Source organism: Cebus imitator, unplaced genomic scaffold, assembly GCF_001604975.1.
Source record: "Cebus imitator isolate Cc_AM_T3 unplaced genomic scaffold, Cebus_imitator-1.0 Scaffold205, whole genome shotgun sequence".
Classification (NCBI taxonomy): domain Eukaryota; kingdom Metazoa; phylum Chordata; class Mammalia; order Primates; family Cebidae; genus Cebus; species Cebus imitator.
Window position 1 is genome coordinate 3222040 of NW_016107520.1, and position 22184 is coordinate 3244223.

Below are 22184 nucleotides of genomic sequence, written 5' to 3' on the forward strand. Positions count from 1 at the left end.
AGCTACTCAGGAGGCTGAGGCAGGAGAATTGCCTGAACCCAGGAGGCGGAGGTTGCGGTGAGCCGAGATCACGCCATTGCACTCCAGCCTGGGTAACATGAGTGAAACTCCATCTCAAAAAAAAAAAGAAAACATATTCAGAAAACCCTACTGACCTTTTGTTTCTGTCCACGATAAGGAGAAAGTGGTAAATACTGAACAAAGAGGGGCCACAGGGTGGTGACGCTAACCTGTATTTCCATTTTACATTTAGTGACTCATTCATTCAACACAGGTGTAGGAACTGGGCTGGAGCTGCAAAGAGAGCGGGGACAATTATCCCATACATCCTACCGTGCCCAAGATTGCCACTTGCTACCTAAAGCCACATGTTCACCATGGGGAAAGGACTTAGGCGGCTTTTCCAAATGCACCTAAAAAGGCAAGCAAGCGTCTACAGTAATACTCTGATGACCGTGGGACTTAACTCACTGAACACTGATCTGAGCTTACAAAACAGTCCACCCTCCAGCTATTCACCAGGCACTGACAACGCCCAAAGACCTGAACCCAGCACCAGAAACCACCACCCAGAGGAAAACTGCACCAAACCTTCACAAGCACAGACAACCTAGGCTAAAACATATCCTTTGTTATTTTAAAACAGAAAATGTACTTTTTGTTTTTTTAAAACAGACTGCCTACCTTAAGTCTCAGGTCCCAATTTGCATTTTGGGCCTCTTCTCCAGGCCCCACCCAGGCTCAAAACAAGTCTGACCACTTTGATTTCCATATTCTCTGCCCCTCTCCCCACCCCCTTTATCTCTGGCCCCAGAGGCTTTCTGAGAAAGCTAGGACTGTCCCTGGCTCCTAGGCATCCCTGCCACTGAAGCATGTTTTGGTCAAAGTTTACCCACGATTACTATCTGTCAGTTGCACTGGAATTTGAAATTCAAGTCTAGGCCTTTACTTGATTGGCTGAAATCATCATATTTTGTTGTCTCTTGACAGCAAACACCCATGTGCACCAGCAGTGGCAGGACACTGGCTCTGCAGCAGGAGTTCCCAGGTGCAAGTCCTGCATCCTACTTTACCTTTGCGATTTAGACAAGAGTTATGGCTGAATCGTGTTTCCCCCAAAATCCATATGTTGAAGTCCTAATCCCCAGTGTCTCAGAATGTAACCTAATCCCATACAACTGACGTCCTTATTAAAGGGGAAATTTGGAAACAAGCACACAGAGAAAACGCTATATGAAGATGAGGCAGAGATCAGGATGATGCTCCTATAAGCCAAGGAACACCAAAGATTCCCAGCAAACCACCAGAGCTGGAGAGAGGCTCAGCCCCCAGAAGAAGCCAATGCTGCCGACCTCTGGTTTAAGCCACTCCCTTTAGGGTACTTTGTAACAGCCACTTTTGGAACGGAACATAGCAAGTTACCATGTTGCAGTTTTCTCATTTGTAAACTGGGGATGCATACACACTTCTCCAATGAGAGGCAATAAATAAATCACAGTTTGTTAAGCTGCTTAGAATGAAGGCTAGCAGCTAAGGGCATTTTAGTAGTAAATAGTTGTTTCCCAAACATTATTTTTTTAATCAAATAGATCTTACCTTTTACATTTTCTAGTGTGTCTTCCCACCAAGTTGCCTAATGAAATGTAAGTGCAAAAATAAGCCCACACCAGATTTCTCAGGAGATGAGGGGCACTCACACTTGGCTGGCATGTCCGGAACAGGGTGTGGTGGCGCAAGGGACTTTCCTTTGTGTATCAGCAGGGAATCTAGGCTCCCTCCCTGCTTGCTCTTCATCCCCACACCCACTCAAATCCCATCCTTCTCGCCCTGCAGCAGCCACCACCTAGTCCTGGCCCCATATTCTGGTTACAGTCTCTCAAAACCCCAAATCATCCCACAGCGATAAGTAATCAACTTGAAACCTCATTGTTCTGTTTTACCCACCCGACCCGTTCCCAGGCTTTCTGTGAGGTATAGAGAGGCCCATACCTCCCATCAAACTTGATTTTCTGTTACTTGTCCATGTATACATCCTTCTCCGTTAGAGTCCCTTCTCCCCACCTCTACTCATTAGTACCGGTTTACTCTGTTAATCCCAACCTACCCAATCACGATGGCCCAGACCCTAACTCATCCCTTCCATGAAGCCTTCTCTAAACTCCTGTGATGTTGAATGGCCACACACTGGAGTTCACTGTCAATGGCACAACCTGGCACTGCCTTGTTTCATGTGTGTCAGACGTATGACCTTAACTAGACAGGAAGTTTTGAGACCATTCATTCACCACACACACACTTATAGGAACTACAAATTCCAGACACTTGTGCTAGGCAGCAGGGGTAACCAATATCAGCAGCTGCCATTTTATTGAGAAGTTTCTTTGTGCCAGATTTTATCCTAATCCTCATGATGATGCTTTAAGGGAAGTGCTGGCCTCGTCTCAGTTTACAGGTGAGAAAACTAAAGATCAGAGAGATTATATAATTTACCCAATATGACATAGAGATAAAACTGGCATTAGGTAGCAGACAGGGCTGATCCATAGTATCAAGGTTGAACTAGTGACAAGCTGAATAACCAGGCCTCAAAGAGCATGGATTGAAGCACTATCCATTTGGAAGGATATCAATGGTTATTTTATCTACATATCTATACCTGGGTAGAGACTTTCAACTATTCAATACTCTTATTAATAACTTTGGCTAAGATTAAATAGGCATCCTACTAAGTCTGTGGATGACTCAATGTGATTATGATAAAAATCAGAATTTAAAATGATGCAAAACCTAGAGAAATAGCTTTATCTATTGGAACTTAACTGGACAAACTTAAAATGGAATTTAACTGACAAAATAAAACTTAATTAGAATAAATATGGTGTTCTGTATTAGCGTAAAAATATCCCACAGCACAAATATATGAAGAGAAAAAAAGATGGTGCCTCACGCCTATAATCCAGCACTTTGGGAGGCTGAATTGGGCAGATCGCTTGAGGTCAGGTGTTTGAGACAAGTCTGGCTAACATGATGAAACCCCATCTTTATTAAAAATACAAAAATTAGCCAGGCATGGTGCTGCAGGCCTGTAGTCCCAGCTGCTCAGGAGGCTGAGGCAGGCGACTCACTTGAACCTGGGAGGTGGAGGTTGCAATGAGCCGAGATTGCACCACTGCTCTCCAGCCTGGGTGGAAGAGTGAGACTCTGTCAAAAAAAAGAGAGGAGGGTGGAGGGAAGGGGAGGGGAAGAGAGGGGAGGGGAAGGGAGGGGAGGGGAGAAGAGAGCAGAGGCTTTACAAGCAACTCCGGGAGAAAAGAATCAGCAATAGATGCAATATGAACCAAAAGGGCAACATGGCAACCAAAATGCAAATAAGATCACAGGTTATATTAATAAAGTTATATGTCTAGGAAGTGGACATTCTACCATTTTTAACATTCTTTTAGATTTGTTCTAAAGTTTTGCTCAGAATTCTAGGCCTGAAATTTGAGAGTCAGATGTCATGCAGGTTGAGATTACAATTAATCAATATAATTAAGAATCCTCAAATTTCACAATTTTATAAATTACATGTTGACTGTAATTCATAAAAGAGTAACTTAAAGCTAAGCTTATAACATATACTTACAGGCTGACACCATTCCCAAACTTTTCAATGAAGGTGTGAGATCAGATCATGATAGTTCCTATCTGTGTAGGCAACCTTAAGATTATGATGGTAAAATGGTGTACTTAAAAACAAACCCATGTTCATCCCACACCTTATCAGATCAGGTCACCAATATATTACAGGACATAAAAGGAAAGGCCTGAATGTCACCAGCTGGTAACACTCAAGAGCAGTTTCCATTTCTATTTTATTTTATTTTTTTTTTTGAGATGGAGTCTTACTCTGTTGCCCAGGCTGGAGTGCAGTGGTGCAATCTCAGCTCACTGCAACCTCCGCCTCATGAATTCAAGGAATTCTCCTGCCTCAGCCTCCCAAGTAGCTGGGATTACAGTCACACACCATCATGCCTGGCTAATTTTTGTAGTTTTAGTAGAGATGGAGTTTCACCATGTTGGCCAAGCTGGTCTCGAACTCCTGACGTCAGGTGATTTGCCCACCTTGGCCTTCCAAAGTGCTGGGATTACAAGCATGAGCTGCCACACCTGGCCAGCAGTTTCCATTTCTAACATGGAAAAGCATTTAACTTCACCTACAGCAGCATGCTACAATAGACTTCCACTAACAGGACAATGGGTCCTGGGCAAGCAGTCATCAATAGTTATCTCTGGAGTAAAAGTAGTCAAAACTGTAAAAGCCACTAAGATTTAAGAATATTTGGCACACCTTTATCATCCAAGTCTCAAACAAGACCCTCTGTGGAAACTGCCTGTGGGCTGGGTTAATCATCCCCAGTATCCGTTCTCCCCTTTCCTTTGAGGCTTCACTGGTTTCAAGGCTGCCAGCAAGAGAATATGTTTTCCTGCCTCCCTTGCAGCTAGGTTGGGGCAAGCTCTAACCAGTTCCCTGTGAGGGCAACGATTTGTGCACCTTCAGTTTCATATCCTTTAAAATGTAAAATACTAGATGGGTTTGGTAGCTTACTCCTGTAATACTAAGGACTTTGGGATGCCAAGGCAGGAGTATTACTTGAGATCAGGAGTTCAAAACCAGCCTGGGAAACATAGTGAGATGCTGTCTCTACACAAAAAATATGAAAATTAACCAGGCATGGTATTACGTGCCTGTAGTCCTAGCTACATAGGAGGCTGGGGCAGGAAGATTGCTTGAGCCTAGGAGTTTGAGGCTGTAGTGAGATATGATGATACCACTGTACTCCAGACTGGACCACAAAGGAGGACACTAAGAAAGACACTGTCTCCAAAAAAAAGAAAGGAAATGCTTCTCAGAGCAGCACTGTTCAAAGACTTATGTCATTTTAAAGTTTCTAGTAGCCATGTTAAAAAAGTAAATAGAAACAGGTGAAATAAATTTCACTCTATTCATTTAATCCAATTATGTCATAAATAGTAGCATGTCAGGGTGTAATTATAAAAAATTATTAATAAGATATTTTGTATTCTTTCTTTGATACAACATCTTTGAAATTTAGTGTGCATTTTACACCTACAGTATACATCTCAATTTGGACTAGCACATTTCAAATGTTCAAGAGCCACATGTGGCCAGTGGCTAGCATACTGCACAGAGCAGCTCTGGAGAGTAACAGAAGACACTAGACAAAGGCTTGGGTTCCTGGTTTAATCTATGTAGCAGAGCTGCCCTGCGGGCTCTTAGACTATTTTAAACATTTTCTTTAGAAGAAAACAACTTCTATCTTGTTAGAGCTACTGTATTTCACGCTATTTTGTTATTACAGCTTATCATATACCTAATTACTACATCCAATGGGACCTCACAGAAGGACCCTGCAGCTTCTCAGTTATGAAACAACCCTTCAAAGAATGAACAGGCCAGGAATAGTGGCTCACACCTGTAATTCCAGCACTTTGGGAGGCAGAGGCGGGCGAATCACCTGAGGTCAGGAGTTCGAGGCTAGCCTGGGTAACATGTCGAAACCCCATCTCTACTAAAAATACAAAAAATCAGCCAGGTGTGGTAGCACATGCCTATAGTTGCAGCTACTCAGGAAGCCTGAGGCAGGAGAATCACTTGAACCAGGGAGGCTAAGGTTTCAGTGAGCTGAGATCGTGCCGCTGCACTCCAGCCTGGGTGACACAGTGAGACACTGTCACACACACACACAAACGAACAGACTCATGAGTTCACACTGAATCTGATCAAAAACCCCTCCAAAACCACAGCCTAAGTCTGAAAAATTGCCACAGAAACATTCTCAGCTTTGGGAAATACATCTTAGAACAAACATGTCCAAGGAGAACATGTGGTTCCTTAAACTTTTTCTTGTTCTATTCTTACATTATAAACCTCTACACTTCCCAGCTAACCAGCCCACTGGGCGGCCCAGGAGGCAGGAGGCAACTAGAAACCCCTAAGAAAATAAAAATGAAATCCTTTCAGACAGCGCTTCCCAAAAACTGAAAGCATTTTCATGAATATAATAAAAACTGCTCTAATAGTTGAATAATCAAGTTGACCAGGACACACTGACTTTCCTTTTTTAAAAGGAGGGAGAGACTCAAGCAAGAAGAAAGCCAAGTCTAGCCACTAACGTCATCTTTACAGATGTACTGAGCCTCTGGCCAGTGCTGGCCCCTGTACTGCCATATAATTTGCAATAACCACCTCCACAAAGCAAAGATCTTTAGGCAGAAACTCAACTAAAAATATCGACAGGATGATTCAGAAGCAATTTCTGTTTCATCCCCAAGGAGAAGCTCATAAAAGAATTTGTCAAAAAACATGTAGGTCAAGAACAGCCTTCATTCAAAATGATCAGGTAATTAATGCAGAATAAAGATGTAAGAGATAATGATCTACATGACTCATTACTTGCGTAGACTAGGAGATTTCCTAGTAGTTTAGGGGCCAGGCTCTGGATTTCATATTGGTTTCCCTCTGGAAAGGTATCATGTTTAACTGAGAATTATGGTCGGGGGTAAACAGAATAAAGCTATGACCCATTTAGCCTGCAGTGGAGCTCCATGTAGACAGAGATGTTTTATTGGCTCCACCGGAAGAGCAGAAGCAGCATCTGCCCTTCCTCACTTCAGAACTGGAATGCATTTGGCTCTCAGGAAACAAAGAATCTTCCCCTGTCACAGGAAGAATAATGCTAACATCGGTGAGCTTTGCTACTATGGATGGACTAGTGGTGATGTAAAATCACCGCACAGGTCTTATTTCAGCTTAGAGCAACAGCATAATATCTATTTTATGCAGCTTAGGAATGTGCAACTCGGTAGCAGGTTAGTGCTGTGATCGACAGCACATTCTCTCCCATCAAGAAAAACCAAGAGAGTTACCATCTCTCTGTAATTTACCAAATGTGTGGCTTTGGCCAAGTCACTAACGTGTTCTCAACCTTAATTTCTTCCTCTATCAATTGCTATTGAAGCAATGGTCTTTTCTGGGTAGAGTTTTATAAGCATTAAATGACAAAGAGCATACAAAGGGGCTTAGCACAGTGCCGGGTACCTAGTGAGCATTCAGTCCATGAGAGCTCCTTTTTCCTGTTACAGAAAGTCAGCCATCCATATGGGTTCACTCTTGACATTAATATTATGCAGTGGCACCCTCTGAAGAACTGTGATCTCCAACCTCACTCTCTTAGATGCTGAAAACAGTCCCAAGGATGAAGAGTGGAGCTAAGGTCTATGGGAGTGCCAGCTCAGTGGGGGGATGCCAAGGCTTCCGAGAAACTGTTCTAGGATGGAAGGGCATGGAATTGTGTTACAGGTTCACTTGTGTCCTCCCAAAAATTCATATGCTGGAGTCCTAATGCCCCCCAACCTCAGAAGGTAACCTCATTTAGAGATAAGCTTTTCACAGAGGTAACAAGCTAAAATGAGGTCATTATAGCGAGCCCTAGTTCGGCATGAGTGGCATCTTTATGAAAAGGAGGAATCTGGGCACAGACACATGCACAGAGGGAGAATGCCACATGAAGATGAAAGCAGAGATCAGAGCAAGGCTTTTGCAAGCCAAAAACTGCCAGCAAACCACCAGAATCTAGGTCAGAGGCATGGAACAGATTTGCAGCCCTCACAAGGAACAACCCTGCCAGTACCTGATCTTGTGCTTCTAGCCTCCCAAACTCTGAGACAAAACATTTCTTTAGTTTCAGCCACCTGGTTTGTGGTACACTTTGTCATGGCAGTTCCAGCAAACTAATACTAGGCAAAATCAGGCGATGAGCAGATTTCCCATTTAAAACAGGCTGAAAAGACCCAGAAAATCTGTAGCACGGCACACATTTTCTTGTCCATGGCACATATTTTCTTGACCAAATTTCTCTCTAGAACTTTAGTAAAGTCTCCTACCTCCACTCAGTGGGGTCATCACTGATGTTTTTAAAAAATTATGTCCATTTTTAAAAAAAAAAGGCTTAGCTTGAAATAGATTTGGCCAAGGCTCCTATGTCTACAGAGAGATTTGAATTTCAAATGCTCCCACTGTGTGTATGTGCATGTGTGTGTGGTGAGGGGAGGAGGCTTGGGTATTTGCAAAAACTTATTTATAAGTGACTAAACCCTCCTTGAAAAAAAAAACCCTTGGCAGAGATGTTTGTTTTCGACCTTTATGAGAGCTATTATCTTTTTTTTTTTTTTTTTTGAGACTGCACTTTGCTCTGTTACCCAGGCTGGAGTAAGTAGTATGATCTCGGCTCACTGCAACCTCCACCCCCTGGGTTCAAGCGATTCTCCTGCCTCGGCCTCCCAAGTAGCTGGGATTACAGGCATGCATCACTATGACTGGCTAATTTTTGTAATTTTAATAGAGACAAGGTTTCGCCATATTGGCCAGGATGGTCTCGAACTACTGACCTCAGGTTGATCCACCTGCCTCGGCCTCCCAGAGTGCTAGGATTACAGGCGTGAGCCACCATGCCCAGCAGACAACTGTTATCTTAATAGGCAACAAACTAAAACCTTTGTCTGAGCAGGATGTGTCTGGTTCTTCAAGATTCATGGGGTGTGTGCATTTTCTTGGCTGAAAGCTACAATAGTTCGTAGCTGCAATGCAAAGGTATCCCATCAGTTTAATCTCTCATGGAGCCCATCACTTTAAACTGGCTGTTTTGACTTTTTTTTAACGGAATGTCCACTGCTTCCCTATTACAATGGAAAACATAATTGGAAATAAACCTTTCATAAAATTAAACACACACCCTCAAAGTAAATCATGAAGTCCTCGATCCTGTTTGAGTGGTATTTCTCAAGATTTGTTACAAAGATATTTCAACCCTATTTCCCATTCGCAACCTCCACCCATTTCACTCAAGTCACTAAAAATTGGCAACTACAAAGAAATTCCAGAAGCTTGAGCATTATATTAGCAAAGGGAAATCCCAACATTTTTGGCCTCATTTTTCATGATGACAGCTCATTTTTCCATGTGGAACCACGTACCAGCTGCTGCAAATATTTAAAGAGGTAAAAAGAAGCTGCTTTTTCAAGCTACAGTCATAAAAGACACAAATAATGATGATTAACAACTCTGTGCTTGCTTAATTAAGCATAAAAGTCAGTCTAACCATTTTTAAAACTAGGATGAAAACTTTATAGTATTCTTCTTGAAATACTCAGGACCATGCCACGGGCACTCTCTTGGGCTCCTGAACTATTAATATTACTATTTTGTATGTCAAGGGCCATTTTTGAGACTGAGTCAATCCACCATGCTATAGGCTGGCTTCCCTGATGGCCCCTCTGATCTTTACCCCTTTTCCCAACCTCCCTTCTGAAGCTTACCTATGTATCCCTCAAGGCCTGCATGAAGCCCCACCGCCATAAAGCTCCCCAAATTCTCCCATTCCCAGTGATTCAGCCCTCTGAAAACTTGTAGCATTTATCACCAGGCCCTACAACTTAACAACTAGTTAGCTACATCTTTTTTTTTTTTTTTTTGATGGAGTCTTACTCTGTCATCCAGGCTGTAGTGCAATGGCATGGTCTCAGCTCAATGCAACCTCTGCCTCCCAGGTTCAAGCGATTCTCCTGCTTCAGCCTTCCAAGTAGCTGGGACTACAGGCACATGCCACCACACCCAGCTAATTTTTGTATTTTTAGTAGAGACAGGTTTTCACTATGTTGGCCAGGCTGGTCTCAAACTCCTGACCTTGTGATCCACCTGCCTCAGCCTCCCAAAGTGCTGGGATTACAGGCCTGAGCCACCGTGCCTGGCTAGTTATATCATCTTAAAGGTGCCTTGAGTATCTATATTCTACATGGCTTGTATTTTGCTCTAATTATTTCCTACACGTTTTTTTCTCCTCTCACCTAGGTTTATCAGCTTTTTAAAGACAACAACCATATTTGCATTTCTCCTGTATCCTATCTACTATCTAACACCCAAAATAAAGTTATAAATGTGATCTAAAAAAGGTTATCCATCATAGAAATTCCATAATGCTCTTTAGCCTCTGTGGGTTATCTGCAGTGTCCCAAACAGATTTAAGGATCAAAGCCACTGGACAATGATGCTGTCTAACCACAGTCCGCAGAGTCAGGCCCATTCCCTACCACACTCACATTTGCCTTTGACACAGTACCAGCTGCCACGTCTTCCGGAAGGACACTCCCATTCAATCTCTACCCACATGATGGCCCCAGGGTCACAAAGTGACCTGAAGGCCATCCATAGGAGGCCCCCTTGGGCCACTTTCGTCCTTCATTTACTCCTGGATTTTGCTCGCAGTGGCCACAAACTGATCTGGCCACAGACCTCCCAGACACAGGTTGACTGTAATGCGATCACACCAGTGGGTCACCTGTCTTCTTTATGCAAGCGCCAGAACCTGATCTGCTGTCCTCTTCTTCCTATCCCCCAGAAATACAAAGAATCCTTTCTTCCTCCTTTTCCCTCACACAAAGACAAGCAGGAAAATATGATGCCCAATGCTTTAAAATATTTTGAGACAGACCACTTGTTTCAGGTAAAAAAATAAAATACAATTATAACTTAGTTCATTCAACTGAATGTAAATGTTTATAAACTTGCTTTTCCTTAACAATACATATATATGCATGACATGCATATACATATACCAAAAACTTCAAAATAAAAGTCATACGTCAAAAAGCAAGCCTTTCTTCTCCACTCTCTCCCAGCTCTCAGTTTCCCTGTTCGGCAGCAGCAACTGTTACCGAATTATTCTACCCTCCAGACAGTGTAGACTTTTTGAATCCTACTTTTTATTGTGGATTGCTAATTAAGAAGAAGAAATAAATATTTACGAAGCATCTCCTGAGTACCAGGCCCTAAGATTTTTGATATTCATTTAACGTATTTAACTGTCACCCCAACGTTACGGAGCTAATATTATTTCCTCCACTTTTCTGGTGAGGAATCTGAGGTTCAGAAGAGTAAAAGAGTTGTCCAGGGCTACAAACCTAGGTCCAAGTCCAAAGTCACTTTTCAAGCTACTCCCTAGACAGACAGTTTGGTTTTTTTATTTTTGTTTTTTGAGACAGGGCCTTGCTCCATTATCCAGATTGGAGTACAGTGACATAAATACAACTTATTGCAGCCTTGACCTCCTGGGCTCAAGCCATCCTTCCATCTCAGCCTCCTGAGCAGCTGTAACCATATGTGCGCCCCACCATACGCAGCTACTTTTTAAATTGTTTTGTAGAGATGAGGTTTCACCATGTTTGCCTAGGCTGCTCTTGAACTCCTGGACTCAGCAATCCTCCTGCCTCAACCTCCCAAAGTGCTGGGATTACAGGAGTGAGCCACCATGCCAGCAGATTGCCCAGTTTCTTAAAATAGACTCTCCACCCAAAGTTCCTCTTTCAGGAAACCTGGGCTCTGAAATCAGACTGCCTTAGTGTAAAAACTGGTTCTACAACTTAAAGCTCTAAGAACCCAAATTACGGTATGTCCCTAAGGCCTCAGTTTCTCTGTCTGTAAAATGAGCTTAATAGTAATACCTACCACATAAGATTTGTGGCAAGATTAAATGAATTTCACGTGAAAAGCTTAGCTTAGCTCCCAACATTTGGTTAATACTACCTAATGGTTAATTATTATTAGCATTATGGCCAGGCGAGGTAGCTCACGCCTGCAATCGCAGCACTTTGGGAGACTGAGGCAGGCGGAATCACGAGGTCAGGATTCGAGACTAGCCTGGCCAACATGGTGAAACCCCGTCTCTACTAAAAACGCAAGTATTAGCTGGGTGTGGTGGCATGCACCTGTAATCCCAGCTACTCAGGAGGCTAAGGCAGGAGAATCGCTTGAATCCGGGAGGCGAAGATGGCAGTGAGCTGAGATGGCACCACTGCACTCCAGCCTGGGCCACATAGCGAGACTTCATCTCAAAAAAAAAAAAAAAAAAAAAATACACACACACACACACACACAATTAGCATTATTATCATACAGTTACCAAATGGGGCTTTGAAATGTTTTTGCTGTCGCCATTTTTTATTCCCCCCATTTAGCTGTACAGTTCTGTGGCTTGCGGAAACAATTTGGTCGTGGAGAGCCATTTGAAATTGTTGGGCTCCATTATACCAATTTCCATAGCTCTCCTCCCCTAGGTCTGCTTCTCAATATTTCTTCTCTTAGCACTAACTGCCAAAATCACAGCCTTTTCTGCTGCCAAATCCCAGAAGCTTTTACTAGTGTTATTACAGTGGATTTTTTTAAATCATGGAAATATTTCAGTTTTTCTAACTAGATTCCAGCAACCCCCTCCGTACTGCCACCAGTTTTTGATTTTTAAACCAAAAGTGTGTGTGCCTATCATTACTCTGGGCCCCTGCTCAGATATATTGAAGTCTAGACTGATGAAATCTTGCTAAAAATAATCTTAACCTATATAAATGGAAGCTACCCAGATTCCCCTGGAATGGAAAAAGACATTTGTTAACCTGGTCACACAATTTAGAAACCCCTATCTGCTGAGTTGGGCAACATTTTCCATTTAATTGCCGTTTTCTCCTTAGCTGAAAGCCATGGGAGATATGTAGGCCGCATAACATACAGCCAGCAGATGAGGAGGTCGAAGGAGGTTTCTGGGAAGTCAGATGACCAGGACTTTCACTCTAGCCAACAGCTGCTTTTATGTCTTTGTCCAAGCCTCTTTGCACTCTATGAGTTTTCTTTGATTTACCTACAGGATGAGAAGGTGAGACCAACTTTTTTCATAGCCCTTTCCAGTTTCTTCTGAAGTGGGTTGGTATTTTGCCATCATCCCATAAGCATCTCATCTGGCCTGGGTTTTATCAGGACAGTAAGTTACATGTCATGATGCAGCCTCAGGAGATAAGCTTCAGCCAGAAGTAGGTGTGCATGTGACATGCTAGCCATAAAAGACGCAGCCTCCATTTATTGCAAAAATGCGGCTGTGCCAAGCTGTCAAAATATAATTCATGGCAAAACAATAAAATCCAGGTTCACCTTTAATTACCTCATCTGAACTGACAGCTGAACAAGCTCATTTTGAGAGTGACATACCTTGGCTTCCATCTAATTCCCTTCCACGAATTTCTCCCATTCCACAACTCTGCTCGAAGTATCTGGAATGCAGCTAGCACAAGACTGGGATCATAGAAGGGTTTATGGGGTGATCTTTTGAAAAATATTATCGTGTACAACCCCTCTGCTGTTTTTCTCCCTTTTCTCCTGGGGGAAACTTTGTTTCATAAGTCTGACATCACAACTGGTTCCTCCAATCCAGAGTCTTTTATGATGGATAACAAATGAGGAAGAAGTCCTAGAATTCAAGGGGAGGAAAGGCACAGGCAGCAATAGATACCATTTTCCCAGAAAAGCCTTAACAGAGAGTTGAACGTGTTTCCCAAAGGCAAAGATGAGCCATGCTAGTATGTCATTCCTGAACCACCCGCATGAGAGAGACTAGTTTCTTCTAAAAATAATATTTGGAGTGAGGATTTCTGGTAACTTTAGAAATGTTCAGGTTTTCACTGATTCTTCTTTCAAAGATGTTTAAAGGAAGAATCTTCCTTTAAGACACTTCCTTTCAGATACTCTGAGCAGAGTTGTGGAATGGCAGAAATTCATGGATGGGAATTCAATGGAAGCCAAGGTATGTCACTTTCAAAATGGACTTTTGCAGCTATCATTTCAGACGAGGTAATTAAAGGTGAACCTGGATTTATTGCTTTGCCATGCATTATATTTTGACAGAATGTTTAAATGTGAAAGTTCCTTTCTCTACAAGGCACAGACCCCCAAAATTTAAAAAAACATTATTTTTGAAAGCTATACACACAAACAGCAAGGAACCTAGAGCATGCCATCCACAGAAGCTACTCTGAGCTGGGGCCGAGAGCACTTGAGTGTCTGTAGTTTATTAACCCAGCAGTGCCTTATCAAGGTGGGGAGGAGCATTTCTGCAGCTCCGTGGAGCAGAAGGAACAGCCAGACTGTGAGTCACCGCATACTCACGTCACTCTTTCTGAACTTCGCTTTCAGGCTCTTCATGTTTAGTCCATTCAGACTTCCAAAGCTCTAGAGGAGACTTTTCAACACCTAAGCAGAGAAAAAAAGAACATGTGTAGGTTTCCAAATAAGATATTCTCTTGTGATTGGATTATAACTTTGGGGTGTGGGAAGGAGAGAGAACAGGGTTGGCTTGGGAAGGTGGTCAGCTAACAGCTGAGAAGTGGTAAATAACATATTTCCACTTATCATATACTCCCTAGAAGCTTCTGAAATTTTCAAATTAACCAAAACTTTAATTTTTTTCCTTCTTATATTTATTTTAATTGACAAGTAAAAAATGTATATACTTTTATGGCGTACAACAGGACTTTTGAAATATGCATATATTGTAGAATGGCTAAATTGATCTAATTAACATATGCATTGCCTCACATACTTATTATTTCACTGTGATGAGAACACTCCAAATCTACTCTCAGCATTTTTTCAAGTATACAATACGCTAACTATAGTTACCATGTTGTACAATAGATCTCTTCATCTATTCCTCCTAACTGAAACATTGAACCCATTGACTAACATCTCCCCATCTACCTCCCTCACCTTCCCCACCCCCACACTCCCATCCCCGCTCCTGGTAATTACCGTTCTATTCTCTGCTTCTATGAATTGGACCTTCTTAGATTTCTATATCACTGAGTTCTCAAACATTAAAAGTACAGCAAGTCTGCCAGGTGCGGTGGCTCACACTGTAATCCCGGTACTTTGGGAGGGTGAGGCGGGCAGATCATGAGGTTAAGAGCCATCCTGGCCAACATGGCCATCCTGGCCAACATGGTGAAACCTCATCTTTACTAAAAATGCAAAAATTAGCTGGGCATGGTGGCACGTGCCTGTAGTCCCAGCTACTGAGGAGGCTGAAGCAAAAGAATCGCTTGAATCTGGGAGGTGGAGGTGGCAGTGAGTCGAGACTGCACCACTGCACTCTAGCCTGGGCGACAGAGCGAGACTCTGTCTCAAAAAAAAAAAAAAAAAAAAAAAAAAAGAGTAGAGCAAGTCTAAATTACTGTTTAACTGTCACTGCACAAAGTGCTGTATCTCTACGTTCAAGTCATTCCTCGACATATCTTCTGTGCTGTAATCATGCCATCTACCTCCTTGCAAGAAGTGATGAGGAAAACAGTTCATATTCCAGATGCCATTCATTCCCTATGTATTTTTCTCGATGTTTGTTCCTGTCTCCCCTCCCCAGAATGTACAGGGCAGTTAGTGAAAAATGCCAGGAACAACAAAACCTCCCTCATCAAATAGCTCATTCCTCAGGGGGCCTCTCTAAACAATGCAAGACTCTCAGGGTCCTGTGGGACTCAGCAATTCTGAGTTGCAGCTGAATCTTAAGCAATCTCTTCATTGAAGATGGGCCTGTGGTCCCCTGGAAATTGAGTGTAATTATCTTTTAGAAAGTATACATTTACATTTTTTCAGAGAAGAAGGTTCCAAGTTTTCTCTGGATTCTACAAGGTGGCTACCACCCTTCAAAAGTCAAGATTGCTGGTCTAGTCTAAGCGCCTCATCTTGCAGAAGTAGAAACAGAGCCTCAGACAAGTTTAGAAACTTGCCTGCAGTCACAAAGCCTATTCATGATGAAATTCAGAACCAAACTCTGAGATCTGACTAGTGGCTGAATGCTTTTTTCACTGCTATGTGTTTTTCTTTTTTTAATTTCAATCGTTTTGGGGTTATAGGTAGTTTTTAGAACATGAATTCTTTAGCAATGACTTCTGAGATTTTAATGCAACCAAGATATTGTCTTTTATCCCTCACCTCTCTCCCTACCTCTCCCTACCCAGAGTCCCGACAGTCCATTATATCACTCTATATGTTTTTCATCCTTATAGCTTAGCTCCCGCTTACAAGTAAGAACATACAGTATTTGGTTTTCCATTCCTGAGTTACTTCACTTAGAATAGCGCCCTCCAGTTCCAACCAGCACTGCCCTATACAGTGTTATAACTAAAACCAAAAGCCAAATCCTGTACTAAAACATGTATAGACTTTTTTTTTCCTTTTTTACGGAGAATGGGGTCTCGCTATAATGCCCAGGCAGGTCACGAACTCCTGGCCTTAAGCTATCCTCCAGCCTCTGCCTCCCTAAGAGCTGGGATTATAGGCATGAGCCACTGTGTCTGGCAAACAGGTACAAACTCTACCTTTCTCATTAAATGTACAAAATGTGTAACCTTTGCATGTAGATAAAAAAATGAAAAGATATACTTAGGTCAGAAAGGCAAGATAATCCATATGAGTTTCCATAACATAGTAAGTGCTCAATAAATGTCGCTTCAAGCCCACTGCAAGTGAGAACAGGTGACCTTTAACAGCACCATCCCAGTAGAGAACTGAGGAATAGCAGGTACATGTTTACCACAGTTAACCACTGTTTTCAGAAGCCTTGCAAGGTCATTTCACATTCCTTCACACATCTTATTATTCTGAACAAAACCGACTTGAGAGTATGGGTGGGGGGTGCAAGCCACTGAGTGCCATTCTCATCCTTCTTCATGTCCTTGTTGCTACCTTCAGAAGTCACCCAGTGACTCTCTGGCTTCCATTTACTTTCGTTCTTGCTGCTGCCATTGACTAAGGCCCTTGGATAAATGGTGTGAAAACCCAGTCATGATGAAGCACTTTGATGGCGCGAATCTGGAGGACTCACTGTGACTGCAGCCTCCCCACCACCCCTTTCAATCTTCCCAGCCTCTGCAGGAGTGACAGATGCATGTTGCCTTGGAAACTACACACACTGTAATTACACATTGTTAACTGCCAAGCATTTAATCACAGAAAGGGCTGGGCTGGTACCTGAATAGTAAGTGCAAATTCCAGGGCAGTGTTTCTCAAAGTCAGCCCCTTGTGAATCCGCATCAGAAAGACCTGGGGACAATTTGCTAAATGCAACCTTTTAGTTCCCATCCTATGTTATCCTATGGAAACTGAATCTCAAGGGGCAGAGCCCAAGAGTCCTTGGTTGAATCTTTTGCACACTGAAGTTAGAGAACCTAGAACTGATGTAGGCAGAACAGGAACATGATTGTCAGAGTTGGTCTGGTTCATAAATGAAACTTGGGTTGGTTTTTTCACATCAAAACAGAATCACCTTTTGACGAATCAAAGTAGAAATCATGATAATCAGATATTCCCAAACTGTCACTGGCTGGCCCAGGGTTTCTACACCAACTGTTGCTAGAAAGTGGAAATCATCCTTCGAATTTAATTCCTTCCTCTTTCTTGTGGAAGTACCAATAACCAAGGAAACAGGCCAAATCGGTGCAGCAGGAAAGGGAGAAGAGAGAGGCCAAGTCCTGGGTAACCCAAAACTGTGCAGTTGCCCATGCAGAGCCACTCAAAGCTTTCCTTCATTCACATATTCAGAGAACACAGTCATAGGCAACAGTGGGTGAGATTTTTGTTTGAGGTCACGGGGGCTTCCTGGGTATTGTGTTAGTTTTGCTGTGTATTTGTCTTTGGCTTTTTTTTTTTTTTAAAGCACGCAGTGAGAAGTATGCAAACTCTTATTTGAAGACAATTAAATAAATACAGTAATAATTCCAAAAGCTCCCAGGGGAAGATAGTAACCGCCAAATTCAGTGTCTTCTTGGACACTGGGTGTGGGAGAGCTGGGTGGCCCATGGGCATAACTCCACAGTGATAAAGATAGGTGTCAAAGGAAAAGAAGTTTGGAAACCTACACAATGGTAATTCCAGATGCATAAACTGTAGCTGGGGGTTAAGTTATTAATAGATCACTGCTTTCCTGGTATTCACGGAAAGATCTAACACCTGGAAGCCATGTCTGGCAGAAAGTATCCTGGCCCTGGAATAACACCAGGTCCCAGCTGTCTCAGCATCTCCTCTTCCTCAAGATGAATCATAAGTAAACGAACTCGCCTTCCTTGGGTCAACTGGGATGCTACAGTCCCATTTTCCATCTCAAACTTCTAAAGCCCAGGCTGGGCTACAGCCTATGTTGAGTAAAGTGACATCTATCAGTTTAGCAAGGCCACGCTAAAGGCAGTCTATGGAAAAGCCATTAAATTGGGAGGCTTATTTAAAAAAAAAAAAAAAATGCAGCAAAGCTGAATTAGCTGCATAGCAGCCTAATTCAAGTATGTACAGAAAACAATCACGCATCTATGGAAAAGGTTCTCTGAACTAAGTTCTCCCACTGCAAGCAGAATAAAGCACACCTACTCACTGAGCAGAAATATTAGTCAGTTTACTACCTATTTAATTCAAAATAAGTCCCTGAAATATGGCACTGGCTACCAATCATCAGACAATGTTCGTCACTTTGATAGATGAGGATGGAGCAAAGCAGAGATGTACGTCCTTGTTTCCATCTCATTTGAAAGGCTGGATGCAACACTGTTATTTATTAATTCATTTTCCCTTTAAAAAAATAATGTAACTCCCAATCCTAGCCTAAATTTTAAAACCTTGATATTAGCCTAGACAGCTTTATCATGAACAAAAAACTTAAACTTATTTGAGTATTTAAAAAAAAAAAAAAAAAAACCTTACAATGGATATAGGGTTTTCTTTTAGGAGTAATGAAAATTGTTCTAAAATTTATTGCTGTAATGGTTGCACAACCTGTGATCATACTAAAAACCATTCATTTGTACACTTTCAAGAGGTGAAGTGAATGGTATATGAATGATATCTCAACAAAGCTGTTATTTTTTTAAAAAGTTAGTAATCTCTATTACATTCTCCAATCCTTAGGATTAAGAAAATTACAGCTTAGTCACACCTGTAACCCAGCACTTTGGGAGGCCGAGGTGGGTGGATCACCTGAGGTCAGGAGTTCGAGACCAGCCTGACCAACATGGAGAAACCCCACCTCTACTAACAATACAAAGTTAGCCAGGCATGGTAGCACATGCCTGTAATCCCAGCTACTCAGGAGGCTGAGGCAGAATAATTGCTTCAACCCAGGAAGTGGAGTTTGCAGTGAGCCAATTCGTCATTGCACTCCAGCCTGGGTAACAAGAGCAAAACTTTGTCTCAAAACAAAGAAAGAAAAAAAAAAGAAAATTCCAGTTTAGAAACCTCTAAACTGATGAAAATAGGAAAAGCTGGGTACAGCTTTGTCTGTAAAGCTGGGTACAGCTCATGTCTGTAATCCCAGCATTTTGGGAGGCTAAGGTGGAAAGACTGCTTGAGACCAAAAGTTTGAGACCAGCCTGGGCAACATAGCAAGACCCTGTCTCTAAAAAAGAAAAAAAAAATTTTTAATTAGCTGGGGTGGTGGCACATGCCTGTAGTCCTAGCTACTCAAAAGAATGATGTGGGAGGGTCACTTGAGCACAGGAGTTCAAGGCTACAGTGAGCCATGATTGTGCCACTGCACTTCAGCCTGGATGAAAGAAACCCTGTCTCAAAAATAATAATAATATTCCATCATGGAAGATGGGAATACATCCACGGAATTCTCAGCCAAACCAGAACACCAACTAACATGTGCTCCTAGGCAGGTTTCGGGGCTTTTTCTTCCAAGTTAAAAAGGACATCAGGACTTAAAATCCGTACCACAGAAGTGCTGAACAAGCATAAGAGGCTAAAATCCACTCCTCTCCCTGTCGGCATCCACCTCTTCTCACTCAAGTGCTTGAGTGTTTCTTCAGACAATAATCTCTCTGCAACAAAAATGGAATTTTAACCAAAAGCTATATAAACATTCAATTCTCTCAATCCAGCGAAACAAATACATTCTGTCCAAGGTCTCTCCAGACCAACCTTCCCAATGAAGGTTTTCTTAACAACACAGCAGCTTATGCCATCCGAACTCCTCCCAGTGGGTAGAAGCTGCTTCAACCTCTGCCTCTCAGATAGGGCTATGCTGTGAGTTCATGTTGCTCCTTCTAGAAGAATATAAAAATAGGAAGGAGGGCCCAACAGGTACTGTTCCCTCTTGCCCAATTTACTTTCTAACACATTTGTACTGTTATAAAAAGACAGAATTTTAAACACATACAAACACTTAGCTTATAGGACCTATGAGCAGGCCCAGAGGACTCAAAACTGACTGAGGATATGAATAAAGAATAATAACTGTCTGGACATGGCGGCTCATGCCTGTAATCCCAGCACTTTGGGAGGCCAAGGTAGGTGGATTGCCCGAGGTCAGGAGTTTGAGACCATCCTGACCAACATGGTGAAACCCCATCTCTACTAAAAATACAAAATTAGCTAGGCATAGTGGCACATGCCTGTAATCCCAGCTACTGGGGAGGCAGAGGGAGGAGAATCGCTTGAACCTGGGAGGTGGAGGTTGCAGTTAGCTGAGATCACACCACTGCATTCCAGCCTGGGCAACAAGAGCAAAACTCCGTCTCCAAAAAAAAAAGAATAATTAAAAATCATCTTATAAGTAGGTGTTAAATACTGTGGAAATTCAAACAGTAGAAATCTTGAAGGGTTAGAAAAATTTATTTTTAGGAAAAGAAGTCTTCCTAAATGGGAGCAGGACGCTAACTGAACTTAAAAGAAACACAGGATTTGGACAGGTGACAGAGGAAAGGGCATTTTGTCTCTTTCTCCCCCAGATAGGCCACTCCTTTCTTAGACTTTCCAGGAAAGGGTCTGACACTTGTTGAATCTCCCCAAGTGGACCCATAAGCTATGGTTTGAATGTGACCTCCAAAAGTTCATGTGCTGGAAACTTAATTGCCAATGTAACAGTATTAAGGGATGAGGACTTTTAAGAGTGATTGGGTCAATAAAGGTTCTACCCTCCTGAATGGGTTAATACTTAATCCCAGGAGTGAATTAGTTCTTGCCAGAGTGGGTTATTATAAAAGTGAGCTAGGCTTGCTCTTGTGGTCTCTTTTGCATCTACCTTCTGCCACAGGATATCCCTTGCTAGGGACCAGCACCATGTCCTTGGACTTCCCCAACTCCAGAACTATGAACCCGATAAGCTTCTTTTCTTTGTAAATTACCCAGTCTGTAATATTCTGTTATAGCAAAAGAAAATGGACTAAGACAGTGGGGTTGTATGAATCATTGCATAGTTCTTGGCAAAGAAAGATTTTCCCCCAATCTGACTCCTTTATACCCTGGATGTGAGTGAGGGATTCAAGAAACCTGTTACCAGTTTTCAGCAAATTTGAAATTCTACATCTCAGCCAGGCGCGGTGGCTCGCGCTTATAATCCCAGTACTTTGGGAGGCCAAGGTGGGCGGATCATGAGGTCAGGGGTTCAAGATCAGCCTGGTCAACACAGTGAAACCTCATTTTTACTAAAAACAAAAAAGAAATTAGCTGGGCATTGTGGTGGGTGCCTGTAATCCCAGCTACTTGGGAGGCTGAGGCATGGGAATCACTTGAATCTGGGGGGGGTGGAGGTTGCAGTGAGCTGAGATCACTCCACTGAATTCCAGCTTGGGTGACAGAGCTAGACTCCATCTGGGGAGGAAAAAAAGAAAAGAAAATTTACATCTCAGACTACCCACTTACTCTGGAATAGAGGATTTTCATTTTGCCCTTACTTGGGCCCTGGCCACTGGCATATCATCAACAAAGATAGAGGTAAAGTGCTTGGATAGATTTTAGACCTCACCTCTGACCTCAGCAAGGCTCTCTTGGGTCCCAAGTGCACTGAGGGGGGTTAGCATCATTGAGATACTTGCACATATACAACATAGTAATTGGGTTTCACCCTCTACAAGAGGAAAGCACTAAAAGGTTTTTAAAAACCCAGCTCATTTGGCCTCTGAAATCTTACCAGGCTGCCCCTCCTTTTTATTTCCCATCTGCCCCCTTCCCTCTCATTGCTACTGTCCTCACACAGCATCCCCACGGTCACCATGCTCAGCCTACCTGAAGGAACTGACCATTTTCAATAATGCAACATTGGGGTTGGATGAGTGCAAAGATCATCAGCTAGTACCCTGGAGGCAAATTCTTAGGACAGAGATTTTCTCAGCCTGATTTCAGAACTACAGGGCAAGCCAAGGATTCCCCCCAAAATCAACATGCCTGCTGCGTTATTTCATGGGAGACCTTAATCCCCTTCTGCTCAGGGAGCTCATCAATAAAGAAAACGTCCATCCTAGACAGGGCCAAGGTTTCACCTCTG

The 22184-nt window shown here is 42.6% G+C and overlaps 1 protein-coding gene across 3 annotated transcripts in view; it reads right to left on the reverse strand.

Moving 5' to 3' along the window:
- RAI14 (retinoic acid induced 14) overlaps positions 1 to 22184 on the reverse strand; it is a 189430-nt gene that overhangs the window by 142637 nt on the left and 24609 nt on the right. For all 3 annotated transcript variants that reach the window (XM_017548291.1, XM_017548294.2, XM_017548296.2), the window contains one exon: positions 14045 to 14128. In XM_017548291.1, coding sequence (XP_017403780.1) covers positions 14045 to 14080 — 36 coding nt within the window. In that variant the 5' untranslated portion in view covers positions 14081 to 14128. The remainder of the gene's footprint in view (positions 1 to 14044; positions 14129 to 22184) is intronic.